This window comes from Artemia sp. Qi Xiang Cuo, chromosome 12 (assembly GCF_049724085.1).
Source record: "Artemia sp. Qi Xiang Cuo chromosome 12, ASM4972408v1, whole genome shotgun sequence".
NCBI classification, from domain to species: Eukaryota; Metazoa; Arthropoda; class Branchiopoda; order Anostraca; family Artemiidae; genus Artemia; species Artemia sp. Qi Xiang Cuo.
The window spans coordinates 16212581-16238389 of NC_142805.1; the positions used below are offsets into that span (position 1 = coordinate 16212581).

Genomic DNA, 25809 nt, shown 5'->3' on the forward strand with positions numbered 1-25809 from the left:
GTACTAATTAAAAAGGCGTTATGTGCAAATTCGTCAAAGTGATATTTAGGGCCCATCCTATAAGTAAGATATGCAGTCCTTTTTCCCATATTTTATTTGGTTCTCATAATAATTAGAACTTCGAGTGTTTCTAAAATATATCTTTTATTTTTAAATATAAAATTTTCTATAGGCAGAAAGAGTTGGAATTTGGAGTTGCCAATGTATAGTTTTAATGCCTTGTCTTGGACTTCAGGCAAAAACTACCTTGTACAAACAGTGTTGCTAACAACAATCAAAAACCCCGAAACTTTTTTTGCAGTTTTTCCCTCATTTTTAAAAAATATTGTGTTTTGTAACATACCACCTTTTGAACTACCACAGCCGATCTGTCTAAAAATCTGATAGGCTCGCCATTCTGGAAGTAAGCTAAGCCTCTCTATTTTTGGCCAATCAAAAGACCGTATATTTTGATCTTCCCTCCAAGTTGAGGCGAAAGGGAGCAACTTATCCTGTCTTTGCTTGTACTGATTATGGTGAATGTAATGAGCCTGGGGTCAAAATTTCTAAACCACTTTTCCTTTTAAATTCACAGAGAGTGGGATATTATATGGTAGGTATTGCAGCGAAAGTCACCTGGCCATAGCGACATAGAAAATAATAACAAATGATAAATTAAGAAACATATAATTGATTTACTGCGTGTACTGCTGTCAAACTTTTAACGTGCTCCGTGCTTAACCTGATGAATCCTCTCAGCCAACCAAGATTGCCTGTTGGCTTACATACACTGAAATGTTACTAATAAGGAAATTTAGCCAGTGGTAATTTCAGCCGATCAGAATTTGCTGATTGACTGAAAAATCATATGAAAAATTCTGATTGGGTCAAGTTAGCGCTTGCTAATTCTCGGTTTTAATAGAATCTCAGTGTGAAAGAAACTTAACATTTACTGCTATTCCCATTTTTCAGCCAATCATCATGGACTCTACACCTATAGAAATTATTTCTTAAAGTCTTCAATACTTCGAACACACATCAAGTTAAACAGAACATTTTTTTTTTCAGGAGTATAACTTTATTTATAGACAAATTTACAAAAATAAAAGTCAGAGAACGAAAAGGTCTTATTAAATCCTAAAGACCTTCTTTTTCTCATAAACTTCATCTGGAATTCACATTTCTTGTTAAATTTACAGGGAATATTTGAAGAGGGTTTTCTTTCTAAAAATGTTTTTCTTTCCCTCGAGAGTTGTTATCTTTCGAAGTTGTGCTGAGCTTAACCAGTATTCCTTGAATATCCTTAAGCTCAGTGGATGAATTATGAGTTCCCAGCATACTTAAATAAAATGAAATTCAGCTTAAATTTTGTTAGAAAAAACGAACCCCTTGTGCGTGCTCAATTTATGGGTGTAAGGGTGTTTTCTTTGATGTGTTAATTAGAAACAGTAAAACATTTAGGGGGAAGATTTAACCGCAACGCGGTGCATACCAAACCTCTTCGTATTTTTAAAACATACGCCAGCCCTGCAACGAATTCATTAATTAGAATTATTTAGGGCTAATGTTGCCTATGACGATCTCAACGTCAATTGTCAGTTTGGTACTAGTAAATTATCGTTAAATAAATTATTTAATAAATAGCTTCAAAGCTTATAAACTTAGCGCTCCGATAAACTAATATTCTTCAAAAGAAGAAGGAGCTAATATAAAAGATTCTCTAAAAGATTTTCTCTTCCAAGAAAAGATTCTTGGCCTGTGCAAGTTAAGAATATATTAGACATTAATGGGCTATCAGACTGGTGGATGATGGCATTGGACCTGGGGTGGAAACAGGATTGAATGCAAAAGCTGTGGAAAAGTGTTACAAGATCAAGAGATCCCAGTTTGGCAAAAAGACTAGGTTAAGTCAAAATCCCTTGGAATATATAGAAACATTAACGAAACTTGGGGAGAAGGAATATATCTAAAATTTGGGCTCTAAAATGATACTTTAAAATGGGTTTTATCAGTAAGGGGGAATTTTATGCCGCTTGGGGGGAGAAGAAAGTATTTAGGGAGGGTTTAGGTACGGAGGGCTAATGACTGGCGACTTTTTGAATGCCCTAAGCGCCTCTGGAGGCACAGGAGGGTCTAAGGTAAGGTACGGAGTGGTCCCTTGACTTGTCCGATGTGCGGGTAGTCTGAAGATTTAGAGCATTTTATTTGTTATTGTGAAGAACTGAAGGTCCTTAGAAGGGAATTTTTTGGGAGGGATGTCATGGATAGAAGTTGTTTAGAAAATTAAATAGGAAGTAGTTGCAAAGTGGATATTAGAAATTCGGGAAATTTTGTAAGTTTGGAGATGAGACATAGGGAGGGTTTTCTGTCGTAGTGTTATTTTCAAAAGTCTTTGAACTTATTATGTTTTATGTGCTTTGTTGTATTTGTAATATTCGTGGCCCATGGGGAGCTTGTGAGAAATATATCAATATGTATAGTATCCTCTTTCATAAATTAGTTTAATAAACGACCTCAAAAATAATATACACTCAAGGCTCCTGTTAAAGTACTGCTTCTTTGTTGCTATAATTGTTTTAGCTGTGACCTTGAATGCTATAATTCATTCACTGTTTGGCTCAGTGCTCATTTGGTCGTCGTTTCGCAATATGATAAGTGCTTATTTAGTTTACATATTTTATTTAATTTACTATATCAATTTGTACTATGTATGTATTAGTGTTTATATTTTACAGTTTTGAAAAAGATCAAATTTATTCAAACTTGGAGCCCACGTTATCATATGAACATTTCAATCATGCTGATATGGTTATTGAAGCTGTTTTTGAGGATATGGACATCAAACACCGTGTTATCAAAGAAGTGGAAAAATATATCCCAGAGCATTGTGTATTTGCCTCAAACACTAGCGCATTGCCTATCACCGAAATTGCCAAAGCTAGCAAACGACCGGAGAAGGTGAGGTGCTAATATTCCGTTGTTCATTCCTTGCTCGGGTTTGTTTTTTTTTTCTCCAAATCCAGGCACACCATAATGATTTATATTATGTTTTCATTCCTTCGTCGTTTTTGAGACGCCACATTTTATTTTTTTCGTTCTTTTTTCGTTTTTTTGTTTTTTATGTCTTTCTTTCTCTTTTTTTTGTCTCCGAATCCAAGCACCATAATGATTTATATTGTGTTTATGTTTTCATTCCTTTGTCGTTTTTGGGCATCGCTTTTATTTTTTTGTTCTTTCTTCGTTTAGTTGTTATTTTTTCCTTCATCGGTTTTTTCTTCCTTTCCCTGTTTTTTTTTCCCCAAATTGCGATTTATTTTGGTTCATTCAATGTTCAAAACAAACTGTCGCAAACTATTAAAATAAAATTAACTATACCAAACATCGAATGCTTAAAGCGTTATCATTATATCCAATCTTTTTTCTTTCGTGTCACATTTAATTTTTTCGTTTCTTCCTCGTTTTTTCTTCCTTTCCCTTTTTTTTCAATTGCGATTTGTTTTGGTTTGTTCAATGTTTAAAAAAAAAACTATATCAAACTATTTACATAAAGCAAAAATAACCATACCAAACATCTAATACTTAAAGCGTTATCATTATATCAAATCTTGACTTTTTTTTTCTCGTTTATTTCGTGTCACATTTAATTTTTTCGTTCCTTCCTCGTTTTTTTTCCTTTTCCTGTTTTTTTTTTTATTATTACGATTTATTTTGAGTCATTCAGCGTTCAAAACAAATTATACCAGACTTCTTAAATAAAACAAAATTAACCATACCAAACATCAAATACTTAGAGCGTTATCATTATATCAAATCTTCACTTTTTTTCGTGTCGCATTTAATTTTTTCGTTTCTTCCTCGTTTCTTCTTTCTTTTCCTGTTTTTTTTTTTTTTTGTTCAATTGCGCTTCATTTTGGGTCGTTCAGTGTTTAAAACAAATTATACCAAAGTATTTAAATAAAACAAAATTAACCATACCAAACATCAAATACTTAGATTGTTACCATTATATCAAATCTTAACTTTTTTCGTGTCACATTTTATTTTTTCGTTCCTTCCTCGGTATTTTCTTCCTTTCCCTGTTTTTTTTTTTTTATTTTCAATTGAAATTTATTTTGGTTTATTCAAAATTGAAAACAAACTATCAAACTATTAAATACCAAACTTAGAGCATTATCATTTTATTAAATCTTGACTTTTTTTGATTTTTTTTCACCACGTTTTATTTTTTCGTTCCTTCCTTATTTTTTCTTCCTTTTCATGTTTTTTCAGTTGCGATTCGTTTTAGCTCGTTTAATGTTGAAAACAAACTATATCAAACTAAGAATAAAATAAAATTGGCTCTACCAAACATCAAATACTTAGATTGTTATCATTTTATCAAATCTTGACTTTTTTTCTCGTTTTTTTCGTGTCACATTTTATTTTTTCGTTCCTTCCTCAGTATTTTCTTCCTTTCTCTGTTCTTTTTTTTTTTATTATTATTTTCAATTGCGATTTATTTTGGTTTATTCAAAATTTAAAACAAACTATCAAACTATTAAATACCAAACTTAGAGCATTATCATTTTATATAATGTAAAATAGACCCAAGGTTTTTTTTTCTCTTTTCTTTAGTAAAAGAAGAATCCAACAAGTGAAAGAACTGCTTCCTTAAGAACTGCTTAACTGCTTCCTTAAGAGAATGAACGTTTCTTTTTCTTTTGTAAAAGAAGAATCTAACAATGGAAAGAACTGCTTCCTTATTAGAATGAAAGTTTTTTTTGTAAAGGAAGAATCCAGCAAGGGAAAGAACTGCTTAACTGCTGCCTTAAGAGAATGAACGTTTCTTTTTCTTTTGTAAAAGAAGAATCCAACAATGGAAAGAACTGCTTCCTAAAAACTGATTAACTGCTTCCTTAAGAGAATGAAATTTTTTTTTTCTTTTGTAAAAGAAGAATCCAACAAGGGAAATAACTGCTTCCTTAAGAACTGCTTCCTTAAGAACTGCTTCCTAAGAACTGCTTAACTGCTTCCTTAAGAGAATGAACGTTTCTGTTTCTTTTGTAAAGAAGAATCTAACAATGGAAAGAACTGCTTCCTTAAGAGAATGAATTTTTTTTTTTTTAAAGAAGAATCCAGCAAGGGAAAGAACTGCTTCCTAGGAACTACTTAACTGCTTTCTTAAGAGAATGAACGTTTCTTTTTCTTTTGTGAAAGAAGAATCCAACAATGAAAAGAACTGCTTCCTATTAACTGCTTAACTGCTTCCTTAAGAGAATGAAAGTTTTTTTTCTTTTGTAAAATAAGAATCCAACAAGGGAAAGAACTGCTTCCTTAAAAACTGCATAACTGTTTCCTTAAGGGAAGAGACATTTTTTTTCTTTAGTAAAAGAAGAATTCAACAAGGGAAAGAACTGCTTCCTATATTGATATTGCTTCAGACATGCCCCTGAATGTGTGTTCAGAACATGATATTAAAAAAAGAGCATGTAAGGGCGGGTTCAAAACGTGCCCTTGCATGATTGCCTAGCACATGTTTTCATTCACGTCTTTATTCACATATAAATTAAATTTAAAGAAGATGGTTTGATCAGCTTACAGTAGCGGGATATTCTGATAAATTATAATTAATTTGGTGATCATCATCCCTATCTCCATGTTCTTCTTTCTTCTTCTTCTCCGTCTTCTTTTCTTTCTCTTTTTGAAAAGTTCGTTGTTGTTTTTGTATTTTTCTTGTGTTTGTGTGTGTGTTTGTAATAAAGCAGACGCATCCAGTTCCACCTCTCTGTCTACCTTTAACAGAAGCTGCATTTTGTCTACTGTGTTTATTCAATAAAAAAGTTTGAAGTAGGGAATAACTTATTTTGTATATTATATCGTTGGATGACTTCCCCAAAAGTGTATCTATCCGTTGTTTTAGAAATTTTACTCAAAGGGCTTTCTACATTGAAGTTACAAATGTAGAGCTGTCTCTTAGCAAGCTTACAGGCTAATTATGATCTTAATTATGAGCAGATATGAGCTTAATTATGGTATAAATGATAATTCAATGGATAATTTAGGAGGTACTCTGAGGGAAAGTTTTTCATCTGTGTTGCCAAATGGAAGCTGTGGTAACTTAGTTGATGAATATGTGTGAAGAGGTCCTAAAATTAACTCTATTTCGAAAATTGTAGAGTTAAGGTTCTATTATTAAAACCTGAATCCACATGAAAGTTTATTTTTTGTTAATTTTCGAAGAAACCCAAAAACTTTTGAATTTTCATATTTTAACAAAATTCGTTAAAACAGTGAATTAAGCCGAATTTTATAAAAATAATAGTAAAATCTTGAGTCAATTTTAAAATTAACAAGATTTATGGGGTTTTGTAGTCCTTAGCTCCCTATTTACACTAGACTTGAAATCCTTTGTCTATTAGGAAAGAGGTTCGAGTCCTGTTATCGCTGATTATTTGGTTTGGAATGGGGGTCACTGGTGTGACTCCAGGGCCGTATCCAGGATTTTTGTTCGGGGGGGGGGGGGTTTACCCGATTTTTTCCCGTGGACTTAGTGTAACAGTTTCAGGCAACATTACGTTAGCTCGAGAACGTTAGTACTCCCCTTGCGAACGAGGACGCGTCCACTAGGCATACTTTCGTATCTTTAAGGGGCGAGTTTTTTTTTTTTTTTTTTTTTTTTTTTTTTTTTTTTTAGTAACGCAAAAACAAGATAAGTTAAATACAGTTAAATACTACAAGCTTTTTTTTTTGCGCAAAAAGAAGCCAAATAGTAGGCTAGAAGTAGTCTATATATTTTTTCGTTTTTTTTTTTTTTATAGCTAAAAGTAAGTTCGAATATCTATAAAACGAAATCCAGGCGACTATTTTTCTTCCCTGCAAAAATGCCGATGATCTTGCCAGGGCAGAAGTCATCGTCCCTATGGACTGCAAGGACGGCTGAGCCACTCAATCGTTCTTCTCCTGTTGAATTTCTCAGCCAAGTTTTGAGCCTTCTGAGCGTTGAGAAACTTCTTTCCGGAGTAGCAGTGCTAACAGGTAACGTCGCAAGAACAGCCAGAAGAAGAAAAACATTTGGACAAAAGGTAGCGTTGCATGCCTGAAGCGAAGACACAGCACAATTAGCCCTCTCTGATACCAGAGCATTCTCCCACTTGATGCGCCATAGCTCAATTTCTTGCTTCAGACGGTCTGGCTCAGGAAGAATATCGCCATACAATTTAATCAATGATTCCAGGTTTAATGCCTTCAGATTGACAGAAACAATTTTGGAAAGAGAAAGGACGCTGAGATTTGAAAGCAGTTTCTGCTGAAGCACAAATCGTTGTTTCAGCTCGGAAGTGAAGTGGTCCAGGAAAGGAATAAAGAGCGAGGTTCTATAGTGGTTGAGAATCTTCTCTTAGCCAAGTCCGAAATTGAACTGAACTGAACTGACAATCTTGCACTCTCTTATACCATACCTCGAGCGCCCATTAATCCTAATTTACTATGCAAGGTCAGGTGAACATGGGGTTACCTAATTGCGTAAGCTGATCAGAGCGCATATTATTAACCCTAATTTACTATGCAAGGTCAGGTGAACATGGGGTTACCTTTATGCGTAAGCTGATCAGAGCGCATATTATTAACCCTAATTTACTATGCATGGTCAGGTGAACATGGGGTTACCTACGGTTACCTAATTGCGTAAGCTGATCAGAACCATTAACCCACAAAATGCAATAGGATTTAGTGTGGGAGTATATTTTTTTTCTGGTAAGGTTTTGTCTTTACAGACATTTTTTAGACTAATTTTCGACTCGGTCAAAAATTTCGGGGGGGGGGGTTGAAACCGGGTCCCCCCCCCCCCTGGATACGGCCTTGTTTGACTCCCTAAGCTCAGCCAGAGTCGACCCAGCTCAAAATGAGTACCTGGAGATACCTGTGGAAGGTAAACAGGAAGGGTGTACCAAAGCACAAGATGAGTGCCTCAACCTCCCTTGCACTTCCTGGCTGAATGGCCATGAAACAGAGATCAGCACCGTCGGTAGGGACTGTGAAGTCCATTGCCGTGTTCTATTCTTTACCTCTTATCCTTAATCAGAATTTGTGAATTAATTAACTAAATTCTTGTAGGTAGTGGGCATGCATTACTTCAGTCCTGTAGATAAAATGATGTTGCTTGAAATTATTACAACAGACAAGACAAGTAAAGATACAGCTGCAGCTGCGGTCCAAGTGGGTCTTCGTCAGGGGAAAGTTGTGATCACTGTCAAAGATGGACCTGGTTTTTACACTACTAGAATATTAGCACCAATGCAATCAGAAGCCATTCGAGTTATGCAGGTATTGGTTGACTTTTATTAATTGCTTTCTATAACAAAACTTATGTAATTTTTTCAGGTTTTATATTTGATTTTTTTTTTTTTTTTTCGTCCCCGGTTAGGGTGGAAGGATGTCATAAGAAAATATTTAAGAGAAATGGGAACTACCTGGGAGGGCATAATTAGCGAGGCCTTGAATGGATTGGATAGATGAGGACCGTGCGTAGCTGTATTGGCCTCGGCTGGCTTGGTGCTGCAATGAGTTGTTAGTAGTGGTATTAGTCGTTTTTATATATGTCGCTTTCAAAAATTTAACATTCCCATTGTTTATAAAAAAAAAAGTAAATAAAAAACTTAATGGGCAAATTGTCTTCCCAGAAGAATTGTCTAACTGCGACAAAACGTTTTGCAGGGCAGTGTGAAACTATCGAATTTGTCGTATTATAGAGTACTGTCTAAGACCCTCTATAGTCAGGGTTATCATAGGCAGCGCGATTCATAGGCAGCGCAATCGCGCTGCCTAAGTAAAGAACGGTTTTGGCACAATTTATTTTTTTTTTTTTTTTTTTTTTTTTCATACCAGGGCACTTCGTATCGAAGGAGTTATCGTAGAAACTTCGAAAAGGGACCATTTCCCCAAACACATCCAATACAAATTTTGAGATAGCCATTTTGTTCAGCGTAGTTGATTTCCAGATAGAAAATATATTTTTGAGGAGGACACTCCCCCACAACCCTCAGGGCAAGGGTTGTCAGTTATGCCCTGGGGGCATATAAGAACGATGTTGGCACAATGTATTTTTTTGTTTGTTTTTTTTCCTTTAGACCAGGGCACTTCGTATCGAAGAAGTTGTCATAGAAACTTCGGAAAGGGCTCAATCGATTAGAAATTGAAGCGACTTGTGCACTTTTTAACAGTCGAAAGTGATTGTAAGGAAACTAACATCCCTTCCACTCCCACCATTTCCCGAAACACATCCAATCAAAATTTTGAGATAGCCCTTTTGTTCAGCGTAGATGATTTCCAGATAGAAATTATGTTTTTGAGGAGGATACTCCCCCACAGCCCTCAAGGCAAGGGTTGTAAGTTGTGCCCTGGGGGCATATAAGGTTTTTTATGAAAGTGTTGTCGTAGAAACTTCCAAAAAGGCTCATTCGATTGGAAATTGAAAGGGCTAGTGCCCTTTTTAATAGTCGAAAGTGAGTGGAGAGTAATTGACCCCCCTCTCACGCCCACCATTTCCCCAAAAACATTCAATCAAAGTTTAGAGATAGAGTTGTCGTAGAAACTCAAAAAGGGCTCATTCGATTGGAAATCGAAAGGCCTAGTGCCCTTTTTAATAGTCGAAAGTTATTGGAAGGCTTGACATTTTTATAGTAAAGATTGATGTGGGTATAATGTATTATTTGTTGTTGTTGTTGTTGTTGTTGTTGTTTAGACCAGGGTACTTCGTATCGAATGAGTTGTCGTAGGAGCTTTGAAAAGGGCTCTTTCGATTGAAATTAGAAAGGGCTGATGCCCTTTTTAATAGTCGAAAGTTATATGAGGGCAACTAATTCCCCTCCCACGCCCACCGGCCCATTTGCCCATTATGTTTAAAAACTAAATGTTGCCTTAAGATTAAATCAAAATGCACTGTGTTAATGCTAATTCCCAATAATTTGCACTTTACTGAAAAAAAATACCAATGAATGTGCATTGTCAGTTTAATATGCATATACTGATATTTATTAATTAAAATATTAATATTATTTGATTTATTAAAGTTATAAAAATAAAAACATTTATATTTTTTCCAGTAAAGTGCAAATTATGTCTGACCTTGGGAAGGCATGGGGGTTTTGAGCCCAACTCATGTTAATTTCTATTCGTTTTCAGTATGACTCGGTTATATATTGCATGTTCTGTTCGTTTTGGGTTTCATTTATTTATCGAAGCTGATTTGTGGTAGTTTCACGCTTGGTAGATTATTAGATTTTATTTTTGCTCATTTTTTGTTTAATGGAGTTCTTTACTTTTCTTTGAAAAAATTATTTTGTGGAAAAGGTTTTTTTAATTAATTTTACAAAAGAGTACCTTGTTGTTCGACAAATTACATATCCAATTATGTTATTTTATGCTGTTATGCTCTGAACAACAAATCATGCTTCATTATGCATGCGAGATTTGGGGAGAATGATTATGGGTTGGGCCAGTTCCTCCTCCGGTGTAAGCAGATTTCTCATTTAAGAGGATTAATTATCCAAAATGGGGAAGATAGGCTGCTTTGTGGGTTAATGAGGTCTGGGTCTCCCCTTATATTGTGGCAGTAGGAAATTTTGTATTGAAGGGAACGATGCCAAATGGAGTGTAATTTTTCTTTAGTATTTGTCTTTTTTGTATATGGCTTTAAAAGGCTTTTAAATACAGATTATTATTATTATGAATCACTCAGTTTGTGAAGCATGAAAAAATTTATCAATATTTTTGGTTGAACGTTGTTGAAACTTTGTTGAAACGTGTTGCATTTGTTTTCTTGTGGAGCAGTTGCAATTACATCCTCGTCGTCTTCCCGGTATATTAATGGAGAACTAGAAATATCTTTTATAATCTCTTTGTCAGACATTTCATAAGGAATATTTCCGTGTTTATGCATTGCGCGACACCAGATTCCAAATCTTTGCGACTTATCTGTGTCTCAGCAGCAACTTGCTCTATTGCTTCTGAAGTTACACTGATTTGTGGATCGTTGCTAAGAGAGGTGACTCTATCTGATCATAGTTTTTTCTAAGACGACGTAGTAGTTGATGGAAGTAATAAGTTCCACGGTTGAGAAAGAGTGAAAACCAAATCTTTCACTTTAAGTTCTTTTAACGTATTTTCTATTGAATGGTCTTTTTTATACCTACTTCAGAAGTAGGCTCTGCCGCTTTCATATGTAGACAAATTCAAACGAAGCAATCAAAACGAAAAAATCCATACTTACGCGTCGAGCACAATAGCAGGGGTGCACAGTAGTGGTGAGCACAATAACAGTGGTGCACAGTAGTGGTGAGCACAATAGCAGTGGTGCACAGTAGTGGTGAGTACAATAGCAGTGGTGCACAGTAGTGGTGAGCGCAATAACAGTGGTGCACAGTAGTGGTCAGCACAATAGCAGGGGTACACAGTAGTGGTCAGCACAATAGTAGTGGTGCACAGTAATGGTGAGCACAATAGCAGTGGTGAGCACAATAGCAGTGGTGCACAGTAGTAGTGAGCACAATAGCAGTGGTGCGTCCAAGTTGTAAACTGCTCTATCATGCACTATCTAAACTAGCGAAAATTATAAAAAAAAAAAAAAATAATAATAGACATGTTGGATTTCAGGGTACGCCGGATTAACCAGGGACCGTATTACTGTGGGTCCAGTTTATAGGCCTAGGTACTCATTTGACTAACTGTGAAATATGTCGTGCGATCCAACTTTCTGGGGCTGTAACGAAAGATGGCTAGGACATGCTCTACGAATAAAGGCTGACAAATTGTCAAATATGTTGCCTTTTCGCCATCCATGTGAGGATGAATGAAAAGCAGGTTGCTCTCAAATAAGGCGGTTGTTTTGGATCAAATTTCTTGATCCAGAAATGAAATTTCTCACCATTAAAGAGAGTAACTTCTGTATAAATATGTCTAGAATTTAGAAAAAAACACTTAGTATTGAACTACTATTATATTGCATTAATCCTTGTAGCAAGTAAATTTTTGAAATAAGGAAGTTTCTTAGATTGAGACATGGGGGAGTAGAGTCTAGTGGAATTGTTTAAGCAGGGTGGCATGGCAATGTGTTAATGTGGCATAAGTATTTGAAGATTGAAGATTGAAACAGGGTGGAGTAGAGTCTGGTGGAATTGTTTAAGCAGGGTGGTATGGAAATGCTTCAATGTGGCATAAGTATTTGAAGATTGAAGATTGAAACAGGGCGGAGTAGAGTCTGGTGGAATTGTTTAAGCAGGATGGTATGGAAATGTTTCAATGTGGCATAAGTATTTGAAAATTGAAGATTGAAACAGGGCGGAGTAGAGTCTGGTGGAATTGTTTAAGCAGGGTGGCATGGAAATGTTTCAAAGTGGCATAAGTATTTGAAGATTGAATCAGGGCGGAGTAGAGTCTGGTGGAATTGTTTAAGCAGGATGGTATGGAAATGTTTCAATGTGGCATAAGTATTTGAAGATTGAAACAGGGCGGAGTAGAGTCTGGTGAAATTGTTTAAGCAGGGTGGCATGGAAGTGCTTCAATGTGGCATAAGTATTTGAAGATTGAAGATTGAAACAGGGCGGAGTAGAGTCTGGTGGAATTGTTTAAGCAGGATGGTATGGAAATGTTTCAATGTGGCATAAGTATTTGAAAATTGAAGATTGAAACAGGGCGGAGTAGAGTCTGGTGGAATTGTTTAAGCAGGGTGGCATGGAAATGTTTCAAAGTGGCATAAGTTTTTGAAGATTGAACATTGAAACAGGGCGGAGTAGAGTCTGGTGGAATTGTTTAAGCAGGTTGGAATGGAAATGTTTCAATTTGGCATAAGTATTTGAATATTGAAGATTGAAACAGGGCGAAGTAGAGTCTGGTGGAATTGTTTAAGCAGGGTGGTATGGAAATGCTTCAATGTGGCATAAGTATTTTAAGATTGAAGATTGAATCAGGGCGGAGTAGAGTCTGGTGGAATTGTTTAAGCAGGGTGGCATGGAAATGCTTCAATTTGGCATAATTATTTGAAGATTGAAACAGGGCGGCGTAGAGTCTGGTGGAATTGTTTAAGCAGGGTGGCATGGAAATGCTTCAATGTGGCATAATTATTTGAAGATTGAAACAGGGCGGCGTAGAGTCTGGTGGAATTGTTTAAGCAGGGTGGCATGGAAATGCTTCAATGTGGCATAAGTATTTTAAGATTGAAGATTGAAACAGGGCGGAGTAGAGTCTGGTGGAATTGTTTAAGCAGGGTGGCATGGAAATGCTTCAATGTGGCATAAGTATTTGAAGATTGAAGATTGAAACAGGGCGGAGTAGAGTCTGGTGGAATTGTTTAAGCAGGGTGGCATGGAAATGCTTCAATGTGGCATAAGTATTGGAAGATTGAAACAGGGCGGAGTAGAGTCTGGTGGAATTGTTTAAGCAGGGTGGCATGGAAATGTTTCAATGTGGCATAAGTATTTGAAGATTGAAACAGGGCGGAGTAGAGTCTGGTGGAATTTTTTAAGCAGGGTGGCATGGAAATGCTTCAATGTGGCATAAGTATTTAAAGATTGAAACAGGGCGGAGTAAAGTCTGGTGGAATTGTTTAAGCAGGGTGATTTGGCAATGTGGTGGCATGGTGACATTTATGAGCCCATGTCTGGCTTTAAATCCTCTGTCTAAGATTAGACTGTATTTTAAACGGTCTAATTCTGTATATTTGGATGCCTTGACTTTTATGTCAATTTATAATATCGTTTTTTTAATCTTTGTAGTGCTGATCAAAGTCGATGGCCACATCCAGAAGCACGCACTGGTTGTTTGTGCTCCGTTTCTTTGAAACGCTTAATTTGACTGGATAGGAATAATTTGCCGCCAGTTTTGCGATTTTATCCTGGAGAAAAATGGGAGAAAATAAGCATTTTTTGTTAAATTACAGTTGTAGCGTCATGCATGTAGTTAGCAACATCTTAATCCATATAAAACCAACTTTAGTGAAAATTAGCGGGATCAACATTACTAGTATCTTGAATTTTCTTGCCTTTTTTAGAAAAACAAAAATTTTCTAAAATCAATTGTGTCACTTTATCGGTATGTTTTTAAAAATAATTGTGCCTTAGAATATTTAAAAAATCTTATTGGCTAAGAGTTAAAAGAACGAAATAAATATCCCACGACTTTCTGGGGGGGGGAGTCCATATTTCCACTCCCGATTTTCGTCGCCAAAAATTCTTTAGAATGTAGCAGAACTTAAAGCTTTATAACTTAGTAGTTGTGTAATTATTTTTTTAATTACCCTAGTAACTGGGGGTAGTAAGGTTCAAGATTTGGGATATTGAGTTTCTATGAATTGTACAATAAGTTTTTGGAAGTACGGTAGTACCGTAGAAAGGGGCAAAGGTAAATAACGATACATTAAACCTTATAGATTTGAAGAATCTAGTTGGCTAAGAGCCAAAAGAATGAAATGTATATCCCTCTACCTGCTGGGGGGAGAGGCAATACTTTAAATACATTCTTAGACCACACATGACAAATGAAACTCAGAGAGGAAAGAAAATAACAAAATGAAAAAAAAAATCAAAAAAGGTGAAAAAACGAGGATTTTGTCAGCCAGTGGAAAACCATGAAGAAGAAGAAATAAGCAAATATTTCGACAATGACCTCCGCCAAGTCGTCCTCAGTGACAAAAAAAAAAGAAAAAGAAAAAAAAACGAAAATCTAACCTTTCGAAGTTTACCCGACCAAGAGAGAAAAGACACATAGTGTATAAATAATTGAGTAAGTTTTATAAGTAGATGTGCAATTAACTCTTAAAAGTACTGCAACACCTTTGGTCTTGCACTGCCTGAATCTAAAGGGGTATAGTTAGAAATAGTTTTAGATGATATATCAGGCCTCATCATCCAGTAATCTAGTCCAAAATTTTCTAGAACTCAGAGGTCTTATGCCCGGCGGCCGGTGCCCCCCCCCCGGGAAATACCCCTCCGTGGAAAATAGGACTTTCCAAATTTGAGAATTTCTTTTTTTAGTCTTTTTATTTCGTAGAGAGGAAGGAATTTTTTTACTTGTGTATTGTACTCCACTCACTCAAGTTTACGCTGCGTTAAACTCAACAACAAATCGGTTCTTCGTTAGTTTCTTTCAGCTTAGCGTGAGACAAGACAAAGACAAGTCACAGAATAGATAGGAAATGTGTAACTTGGGCTATATATTTGCACATAAGGGGGGAGAGTCAGTTTGAAGTCAGAAAACAATTCTTACTTCATAATATGCAGAATAATTGTACCTAAAGCATTTTGCATGCATACCCGCTATACTTTATCCCCCCTCCCCTAATGTGTAAATATAGCCCAAATTTGTTTCTAAAGTAACGAAGAAATCGGTTTGTTGTCGAGTTTTACACATCGTAAAATAGAGTGATTGGCGTATAATACGCATGTACCGGAATTTTTCATGGAGAGAGAGCTGGATTTCCTGGTATTATTTTAAAACGATCAGAAATTAAATTGTAATTTCTGTTCGTTCTGGGTTTAACTCATTCATTGATGGAGATTTGCGGTAGTTTTGCGATTGGAAAATTATTTAAAGTTACTTCTACTCATTTTTGCTTCATGAGGCTCTTTATTATTCTTTGAAAAACTTGTTTTGTGGAATTTATTGTTATTAATTTCTGTTCATTTTTATTGACATAGTCTTTTTCATAGAAAAAATATTTCATATCTTCTTGAGTTTTTTTTTCTATTACACTCCATAGTTTTTACTTTGAAGATTATTTGACTTTATTTCTGCTCATTTTTGGTTTAATGAGGCTCTTTACTGTTCTTTTAAAAACTTGTTCCGTATGTTTCCCATTAACAAATACTATCTGTATGTAATTAAACAAAAAAAACAAAAGGTTTTTCAACTGAAAGTAAGGAGCGAGATTAAAACTTAAGACGAACAGAAATTATTACGTATATGAGTGGTTTGAATTGAAAATCAAGTATTTTGCCTTAGGCATCAAGACATGGCTAATTGTAGGAAAAAAGCCAAGACCGATAGTCCGAGTAATTGAGAGGCAAAAATGTTTAAATGGCACGGGTAAGTGGTGGGAGTCAGTATGACCTCGCTCTTTACGCTAAAGTTTTTTTTTATAGAATTTTAAAGCAAAGTCTATTGTTCTAATTAAACGGCCATTGTATTTCAGTAATCGTTCTTAAAGAATGAGGACCAAAAATGAAAACAGTTTAAAGAGCAAGGTCTTTTGGAAGGGGCAACTCCTTACATACATGCAATAATTTCTGTTCGTTTTAAGTTTTGATGTTGCTCCTTACGTTCAGTTGAAAAACTTGTTTTTTTTTTTTTTTATTTAATTTATGATCGTTTTTAAATAATACCGGGAAATCCGGCTCTCTCCATGAAAAATTCTGGTACTTGTGTATTATACGCCACTTACTCAAGTTTGCGATATATAAAACTCGAGAACAAACCGGTTTCTTCGTTAGTTTCTTCGTTACTTTAGGAACAAATGTGGGTAATAGATTTGCACATAAGGGGGGAGGGGGTAAAGTATAGCGGGTCTGCATACAAAATGTGTTAATGTGTTAGGCACAATTATTCTGCATATTATGCAGTAAGAATTGTTTTCTGACTTCAAACTGTCCAAATATTGTACACCTCCCCCCCCCCCTTATGTCCCATCTACTCTGTCACTTGTATTTGTCTTGTCTCGCGCTAAGCTGGAAGAAATTAACAAAGAAACCGGTTTTTTCTCGAGTTTTATACCCCCCCCCCCCCCCTACGGAAAAAAAAACAAAACTCAAATAAAATTATCAAATTTGGAAAGCCGTATCTTCCACGGGGGTATTTTCTGTGGGGGGGGGGACGCCTAGAACCTTTATGCCCAACGAATCTTCAAGAAAAAAATTTTCTTACACTTGTTTAGCCTTCACCAGTCTCCAAAATGAATGGCCAGCAAACTACTGTAATATATTTATTATAAAATGTTAGGCCTAATCTAAAATGGAACAGAAAAAATTTTCGATGGTATATCGAGTCTTAGCATCCAAATTTTGACACATTCAGCCAGGGACGCAAGTTCATAAAAGTTTAAGGGGGAGTAGGGGTAAGGATTTCTTCTGATTCTTTTATGAGGATACAAAAAAGTATTTTTGAAAATGACGGGGATGGGGCTTTTTTCCAATTTTGTTAACGAAGGTAGCAATTAGGGTATTTTCCAAAACCGGACCTCCTCCTCCAAACAGGGGCGTCGTTTGGGGGTGGCAAGGGGGCAGTTCCCACCCCCCACAATAATGGGGAGAGAAAAAATATTATATATCCCATGCCCGTTGACTATCCAGATATGGACCCCTCTTGCCCCCCCCCCCTTCCCCAATAAAAATTCTGGAAATTCGCCCCTGCCTCCAACTGACACCCCCTTCGTTCAACGAGTTTTTCATAAAATCATCTAGAGGGTGTTTCTTTGGAAAACTTATTGGAGTTCCTCTTTTGTTCTCTCTGAGTACAAAGAGAATAAAAATAAACAAGGGCATGAATCTTCGTGATAATATTTTGCAGTACTAAAACAATTTCTAGTTGAAATTGAGTCACGTACAGGATGAGCTTTAATTTTGTTGAAATTGTTTTTTTATGGGATTTCTTGCCACTTTATGAGATTCGGAGTGTTAATTAAAACTAGATAAGACATGCAAGAATGTTTTGTATTTGGTCGTAGCATTGCTGACAGGCTATTTTTGTCAGGATTTTTTTTTGTTTTGAAACAGTATATTATTATCATACCCTTTAATTTTGGTACTTATTTCCCTAGACTTTCTTGAATTTCACAATTTTAAGGCTACATTTTTTTTAGAGACTATTAGTCTTGAAATATTAAAGTTTCAGGTTAAAAAAAAGAAATATTTAAAATGCAAGTGAGGTATGTAATAAAATCTGGGCTCAGGTGCGCACTCAGTGCCCGCACCCTTCATCAATATTTCTAAAGTTTAACAATTTCTTATAAATTATATCATTTTGCTGCATAATTTGCCGGTTTTTTTTTATTTTCCACCAAACGTTTCCCTTCGATCATTCATTCGATTTAGGGAAAAATTATTTACATCCATCTGTAGAAGAACCAGGAATTTTCCACCTCTCCGGGCATCCGACGGATGTTGCTTGGGAATATGTTTAACCTTAAGCTTCCCAGCGTCGCGACAATACCTCAAGGAGAAATCCTTAACCCTCGATATATTTGTCCTAAGGACGGCCCCCCCCCCCGCCACAAAAAAAAATGGAAAAAAACCACTGACCTGTAATTGGAATTATGTACTAGAAATAGCAACACTATTTTACTGTTTTAATTTAGATCTTACGTCTTAAAAATGTTTATTTGTTGATGTTATTAGTTCTTACTATTTTTTGCTTGTTTTTGAAAAATCCACCTGGAAGTATTCTAGGACATTCAGCTGTTTTTATTCCACTTTTTTGTATTGTCCTGTGTACCTTATTTGAACATCCCTCTCCTCAGGTCCTGGAACTTTCAACTTAATAGAATAAGCCATGGCAGTGACATTTCTGATGTGTCCTTGCGATAATCTGTATATTCATATACTTCTTGATATTTTTATCTTAAGGCTCTTAACCTTACAAGTACTTGCAATAGAAGTAGTAGTTGGAGTAAGAGTGGTAGCAGTCGTAGTAAGAGTAGCAGTGGTAGTAGTAATATTAGTAGTAACATGCACATATTACCTGTTGGTCAAACGATCTTCTCCTTTGAGCGTTTTCTGAAAGCTCCGACATAGCACCTGAATCCGTTCTTGAGATACGCCTTTTAGACAATCTGCATGCGGATAGTGGGCTCAAATTTTCCCTCAATATTCTCTCAAATTTTCACCTCCATACGCTTAGCCTTAAAAGCACTAGTATCATAGTAGTAATGGTAGTAGTAGAAGTGTGTGGTAGTGGTAGTAGTAGAAGCATTTATAGAAGCAGTATTAATAGCAATAGTAGCATGTACATGTTGCCTTTTGGTCAGTTGAAATCCCTCTCATGATACCTTGGGAGTTTCATCTTTATACGGTAAGTCGTTCCAAAAATATTGCTTATACGCCCTTTTGACAGTCTGTATATGACAATCTAGATAGTATGTTTTAATTTAGTTCGACTTTCCGCTAAATATTTCCTCAGATGTTTACTTCAGTGCACTCAGCAAGAATCGTACTCGCTACAGAAGCAGTGGTTTTAGTGGTAGTAGTAGTATTAGCAGTCGTAGTTGTAGTAGTAGTAGTAGCACCGTGCAAATATTGCTTTTTTGGTCAATTGATCATCTCTCTTATCATTTTCCGAAAGTTCCAAATTAATATGCTCAGTCATTCCTTTGTTATTCCCCTTTGACAACCCCTGTGCATATAACGTGTCTTGATTTAGTTCAACCCTCCCCTCAACATTCTCTGAAAGGCTCACCTGAATGCCCTTCGTCTTTTTGGGAACTTTTGGCCAAATATTCATTTGAGGAGAAAATCCTTTTGTAAGCGCTTGATGATTTTGTTATTTCTATTTAAAAAAAACTTTATTGGATATTTATATAAATTCGGAGTGAATAGAATTTTACTACGATAAGAGCCACAGGGGCTTCAGCGGCTAAAGGTTTTTATTTTGTTTTCTTTTTGCTCGTTAGTGTCTAATGTGTTTTAGGAGCACTTTCATGTTTTTTCTACGAAACGATGTTTATTTCACTAAATTGATTTACGCTGAATATTAAAACAAGAGATGAGCTTTATATTTTCTTTTTTTTTCTTCTCTAGGAAGGGGTAAATCCTAAGAAGCTCGATAAACTCTCGAAAGGTTTTGGTTTCCCTGTTGGTGCTGCCACATTAGCAGATGAAGTAGGACTAGATGTCGCTGCCCACATATCTGTTTTCTTGGACAAAGAATTTGGAGAGCGATTCGCTGGTGGTGATACTAGAGTAATTCATGAAATGGTAGAAGCTGGATTCCGAGGTAAATTTCTTGCCAGAATAGTTTCTATCGTTGCTGGAAAAATAATGCCTGACCAATTCCTCATTTTATTTCTGATCAAAAGCAGATCCCCAAATCTACAAGGCTCCATGTTGACCCACAGTTGAATGCAAACTCACAAAATGCCTTGTAAAGGACTCACACTGCGTATACAGCTGTGCCACAGAAACCTTGTGGCTATTGTTCCTTTAGCATGTTTGATACTACTTGTAGTTGCAGCAAGACCAGGCGTTTTCTGCCTCACCTAGTATCTGAAATCTGTAACTTACATGGGAATTTGTTTAACTGTAAGGTCTTTAGACTCACGGTGAATCAGCTTGCAGGGTCAGACCCCTGACTCTAACCCCAATTCAAAGGATTTGTTACACCATGACTCAAACCCCTTTGTCGAGGGACATAGGATTGCGAGCCCAGTGAGCCATACACTCGGCTAGGGTGGTTGTTTTGACATTGTTCTTTTGACATTCGTACAGGGAGCCCCCTCCCATCCCCGCCTTCCTGCAGAGTTGTGATCAGGTTGTAACCTCCAAATAATATAATTGTGACATTCGTTCTTGCTGACCACCTACTTTTGTACGATTTATTAACCCCTTCTGGCAAATGGGATTATGTCTACAATGTAAGCTCATTTCCTTCACCTCATTTCAAAAATATTAGACCAGATATAAGTTCCCAAAAGGCAGGACTGAGACTCTTACTTTTGCTTCCCATCAAGTTTAATCTGATTTTACATTCCGTTCTGGCAGATGTTTTAATGACAAGAACATAGGTTCCCCTCTCTCCGTAGAGATCAAAAGGGCACAGACCCTTTAAAGGTCATTCAGGATACTCAATCTTACTTATGACTAAGTTCTGGTTAGATCCGATAACCCCTTCTTCTATGTGCCCTGATGACACGAATATAATGGCCCCTCCTCTGGTTCCCTCCTTTATGTTTTTTATCCTCCTTTACTGTTCCCCTCCACCAAAAATCATGAGTAGTACATTAGTTTTTTTTCTTCTCGCCAAGTTTCTATAACAACTAACAATCCTTTCGGATAAATGTCCTGATGACAAGAATAGAGTGACCTCCTTCCCCACATTAACCGGATACAAGTCCCAAAAGTAACAACTAGATTACTTACTCTAAGTTCCATCCAAGTTAATTTTGAGATCCAAGAACCGGGTCTGTTAGATGCTCTGAAGATGAACTAATGGCCCCTTCCTCTTAGAAATTCTGGATTTCTGTGAAATGCCCTGATGACAAGAAAATAAGATTCCCCCTACCTTTTGGTTGATGGCTTAATAACTTCAAAAAACATAACTAGACACAGGAATAGTTTATTTTTATTTTAACTTTGTTTGAAAACCCCGCTCTGACATTTCATGTGATGTTAAGAATTGAGCTATCCACCCCCACCCACCCCCCCCCACCCCCGATAAGGTTTTATCGAGTTTCAATCCATAAGTGTTGCATCAGTTCTCAGTTACCGAAGTTTGGCACCAATGAGCTGAATTCGACCACATTTTCTGGTGCATGTCCCAATAGTATGAACTTAGGGCCCGCCCTTCCCTGCAGAGAGTGGATTATGCCTTGAAACACAAAAAGCTCACTAGGACATTTATTCTTGCTTGCAGCGAAATCTGATTGAGATCTGATGTCGTCTTTTGTTAGATGCTCTGATGACAAGAATTTAGGGACTTACCACTTTTCCCCAATAGAGGTTGGATCATATACTGACTTCTATTACCTATTACCTTCTATTACCTGACACCCTATTCTATTACCTCTCTAAACCCTCTCTCACTTTCAGTCCGTCACAGGGGCTCATGCCTCCCAAAAAGTTTAGTTAAAATTTGACTATCTCTTCTCTTAGATACGTTGGTGACAAGAATATAGGCCCCCACCATCCATATATCAAACAGAAGCCAGATTGTTTCTGGACATTCAAAGGGCGCAACTAAAGCACTTGCTTTCTTTGCTTTACTTGCTTTCTTTTCTTCTGGCAAAAAATACGAAATTCTAAATTTTTGCATATAGGATCTTGAAATCTCTACATTAAAGTTCTCTAATACGCTGAATCTGATGTTGTGATTTTCATTAAGATTCTATAACTTTTAGGGGGTGTTTTCCTCTTTTTTCGAAAATAAGACAAATTTTCTCAGGCTCGTAACTTTTGATGGGTAAAACTAAACTTAATCAAACTTACATATTTAAAATCAGCATAAAAATCCGATTCTTTTGATGTATCTATTGTTACATTCCGTTTCTTAGCGTTTCGGTTACTATTGAGAAGAGTCACTCTTACTATACAGTTCGTTACCACGAACTGTTTGCTTAAGTTTTGCTGAGGTACTTTTTCAGGGTCGAAAACCGATTTTACCCCGGTGTGGGTAATAGGGAAAGGGGCGGAGTAAATTCTTCGAATCGGGACATTCGAGAACACAGCTTGTTGTCGGATTTCAACACGATGTGGCAGAAATTGAGAAGAATCGGACGAAATAGCTGTCTTGTCTGGTTCACAGGGTCTGAAGTATTATGTTCTTGCTTTGAGTAATAATTTTGAATGAAGCTCTTAATTCTAAAATTACTTTTTTCCAAAAAGATAATTAAATAATCTTTTCAACATGTTAAAACAATTATAAGAAGTTAATAAAATATTTTGATTTTTTTTTGTCTTCTATATCCTTGTTTAACCTAGCTCTAACTATGGAATCATACTATTTGGTTTTACCTTTTATAACGGTTTAATAATACAGGAAAATAATTTAGAACTGGAGAATGTGTCCAGTTTCAGAAAATGTCAGGTTCCATCAAAATAAAGTAATTGAACTGAAAATAATTAAAGAAAAATAATATAGTATAAACAATAAAGTAATAAAAGTTATGAAGGAAATAATAAAAAATAATTAAGTAATCAACATAAAATTATAGAAATAATAAATAAAATATATAGAAATGACAAAAAAGAATAAAATTAATTAAAATAACTATTAATTTTAATAGATAAGTTATTAACAAGTAAATTATTCATAAATCAATATAATACTTGTTATTAATAAAAATTAATTATAAGATAGCTTAAAATGATAAAAAATAAAATAGTTTAACTAAAACTAATTAGTATCCGAAATTCGGATCCTTCTTATTTCAATTCTTGCAAACCTTTAATATTTTTTTGTCAGTTGAATCCAATTAGAATCCAAAATTTTATAAATATAACTTACTAAACTTTATTATAAGTTTTTGGGTCTCGTTACACATTCAACAACCTTTGTTGTTTTAATTTATATTATGCCTCTAATATTATACCAAAAACTCTCCTGTAATCAGTTGGTATTTTTTGATTTAAAATTTAAGATACATGTTCCCTCTCAAATAGGGGATTTTACGACAAGCCTGCAGCTGTAACTTTTATAAATTTTTTATACTGTCATTTTTATACAATTCTGAAAAAGTTATGTCAGATTTGCCTCTCACAGAGACTATCTGTCTTGGCTTTTATTCTAATTAGCAATGGCTCTCAAGTTTTTTTATCACTTTCACCAAGTTGATTTTAATTCAAAACCACCGAACACCGATTCACCCAGCCAGAATTGTAATATATCTTAGAATTTTTCAGCGAGGGGAATCTAAATTTGCTTAAAAATAGGAAAAATGTTTCTTTTTTTAACGATCTTCAACCAATTTTCAGCGTATTTGTAATCTTAAAAAAAAAACTATGGATACCAAATTAAACAATTTAGTCGGTAGATGGATAGAACGGAATCTCAGCTATGAAATGATATGAAAATTTTTTTCTTTTGAAAATTTAAGACTCTCATAAGGAACATAAGCCTTGTTGGCCCATGCTAGGCTAGTTTTACGGATGAAGATGGCAAATTTGTGCTTTTTTGTCTTCCATTTGGGGCCAAATGAAAAGGTCATCCCCGAATTGGGCGGGAAAAGGTCACAATGAAGAATTTAAAAGAAATTGGAACTTAGTGGGAGGGAGTAGAGGGCGAAGCTTAGATGGATTGAGGGGGTGGAGGAGTGTGCGGAGTTGTGCTAGCCTCAAGTGGGTTGGTGCTACAGTGACTTGCCAGCAGTAGCAGTAGAAAATGGATATTATCCCCAAATATTTTTCCCCCCCCACAAAAAAAAAATATTCCCCCTGTTATGTTTCGGGCTTTTGCTCTTGTTTAAAAATTTGAATTTTGTGTCTTGGTGTCTTTTGAATCCCCGCAGTTCAATCCTCCCTGGCGCCTAAAAGAAGATAGACTATCTAGTATCTTAATTACTATCTAGTAATCACACCTGTGGCCAACTTCATGAGTAGACCTGTAAAAAGTTTAAATCCGTACTTCCTTCTTATTAGATTTATTTCAAGCTCTGTTTCTTATGACTAATTTCTTTGGTTTTTATTAGTATTTTGCTTTGACACGCAAAGGATCAATTTCATCAATTTCTTTGCAGCCCATTTTCTCATTGAAGAGGTCTTTAAGTATCATTAGTTCTTTTTTTTTTCTTTTTTGGTATGGATGTGTGTGTTCCTCTGCCAATGCACTCTATCCGAGGTCAGCTCAGCTGTCCAGAACCACATCACATTTTGCACAAAATAAAAAAAAATTGGGCAATTGTGGTTTAATGTTACGATGGAATATACGGAAAACAGCGGTACGTCCGTGGGTGGGTATGCGTGAATTAGTAGGGAGGGGGGGGGGGGGCTAGCAATAAAAACAAATTAAAAGGCGTATTACACGGAAATATATAAGACAATATGTGGGATTGAACATTTTTGAAAAGTCGGGGTAGGGCTATTGATCTCAAATTGGGATATAAAAATGTACAATATGTCTGAAGAGTTTTAAACAACTTCACGTGATTTTTCTTTTTAATTCAAATTTATGCGCAAGTGCCTGTGGCGTGGAGTGAGTTTTTAAATGGAACGAATCGAAAAGGATACTGTAGGAGCTCCTCTAGACTCCCAGTCGATGCGGAGAGGTGGATAGCAGTTTGTCTCATCTAACTCAAAATTGTACAAAACATCCGTTGCTTCTTTTGATTTTGAACGTCCAAATAGAAAACAAATAGAAAAATCGCACAAATTAAAATTACTTTATGCTTAGTAAAAGACCCCTTCAATGCAATTCCTGAAGTTCCAGTTCGTGCAGTCAAAAAAAAGCTAGTTATCGCCTTTTAGGCTAATCATAGACAGCGCGATAGTGCTCCCTAAGTAAAGAACGATGTGGGCACAATGTTTTTTTTTCCATACCCGGGCACTTTGTATCAAAGGAGTTGTCGTAGAAACTTCGAAAAGGGCTCATTCGATTGGAAATTGGAGTGGCTAGCGCCCTTTTTAATAGTCGAAAGTGATTGGAGGGCAACTATTCCAGATAGAAAATATGTTTTTGAGGAGGACACTCCCCCACAACCCTCGGGGCAAGAGTTTTAAGTTGTGCCCTGGGGGCATGTAAGGTTTTTATAGAAGGCGTTGTTGTAGAAACTTCAAAAAAAGCTCATTCGATTGGAAATTTAAAGGGCTATTGCCTTTTTAATAGTCGAAAGTGATTGGGGGCAGCTAGCCCCCCCTCCCCACGCCCATCATTCCCCAAAACACGTGCAATCAATATTTTCAGATAGCCATTTTGTTCAGCGTAGTTGATTTCCAGATAGAAAAGATGTTATTGAGGAGAACACTCCCCCACCACCCTCAGGGCAAGGGTTTTAAGTTATGCCCTGAGGGCATATAAGAACGATGTTGGCACAATGTATCATTTATTTAATTTTTTTCCTTTAGATCAGGGCACTTCCTATCAAAGAAGTTGTCGTAAAAACCTCAAAAAGGGCACATTTAATCTAAAATTTGGGTGGCTTGTACCCTTTTTATTGGTCGAAAGTGA

General features: G+C 36.0%; 1 protein-coding gene across 3 annotated transcripts in view; it reads left to right on the forward strand.

The window, feature by feature from the left end:
- Positions 1-25809, forward strand: part of Mtpalpha (monolysocardiolipin acyltransferase Mtpalpha) — a 152760-nt gene that overhangs the window by 58034 nt on the left and 68917 nt on the right. For all 3 annotated transcript variants that reach the window (XM_089098485.1, XM_089098486.1, XM_089098487.1), the window contains 3 exons: positions 2715-2937; positions 8071-8280; positions 19734-19929. In XM_089098485.1, coding sequence (XP_088954611.1) covers positions 2715-2937; positions 8071-8280; positions 19734-19929 — 629 coding nt within the window. The remainder of the gene's footprint in view (positions 1-2714; positions 2938-8070; positions 8281-19733; positions 19930-25809) is intronic.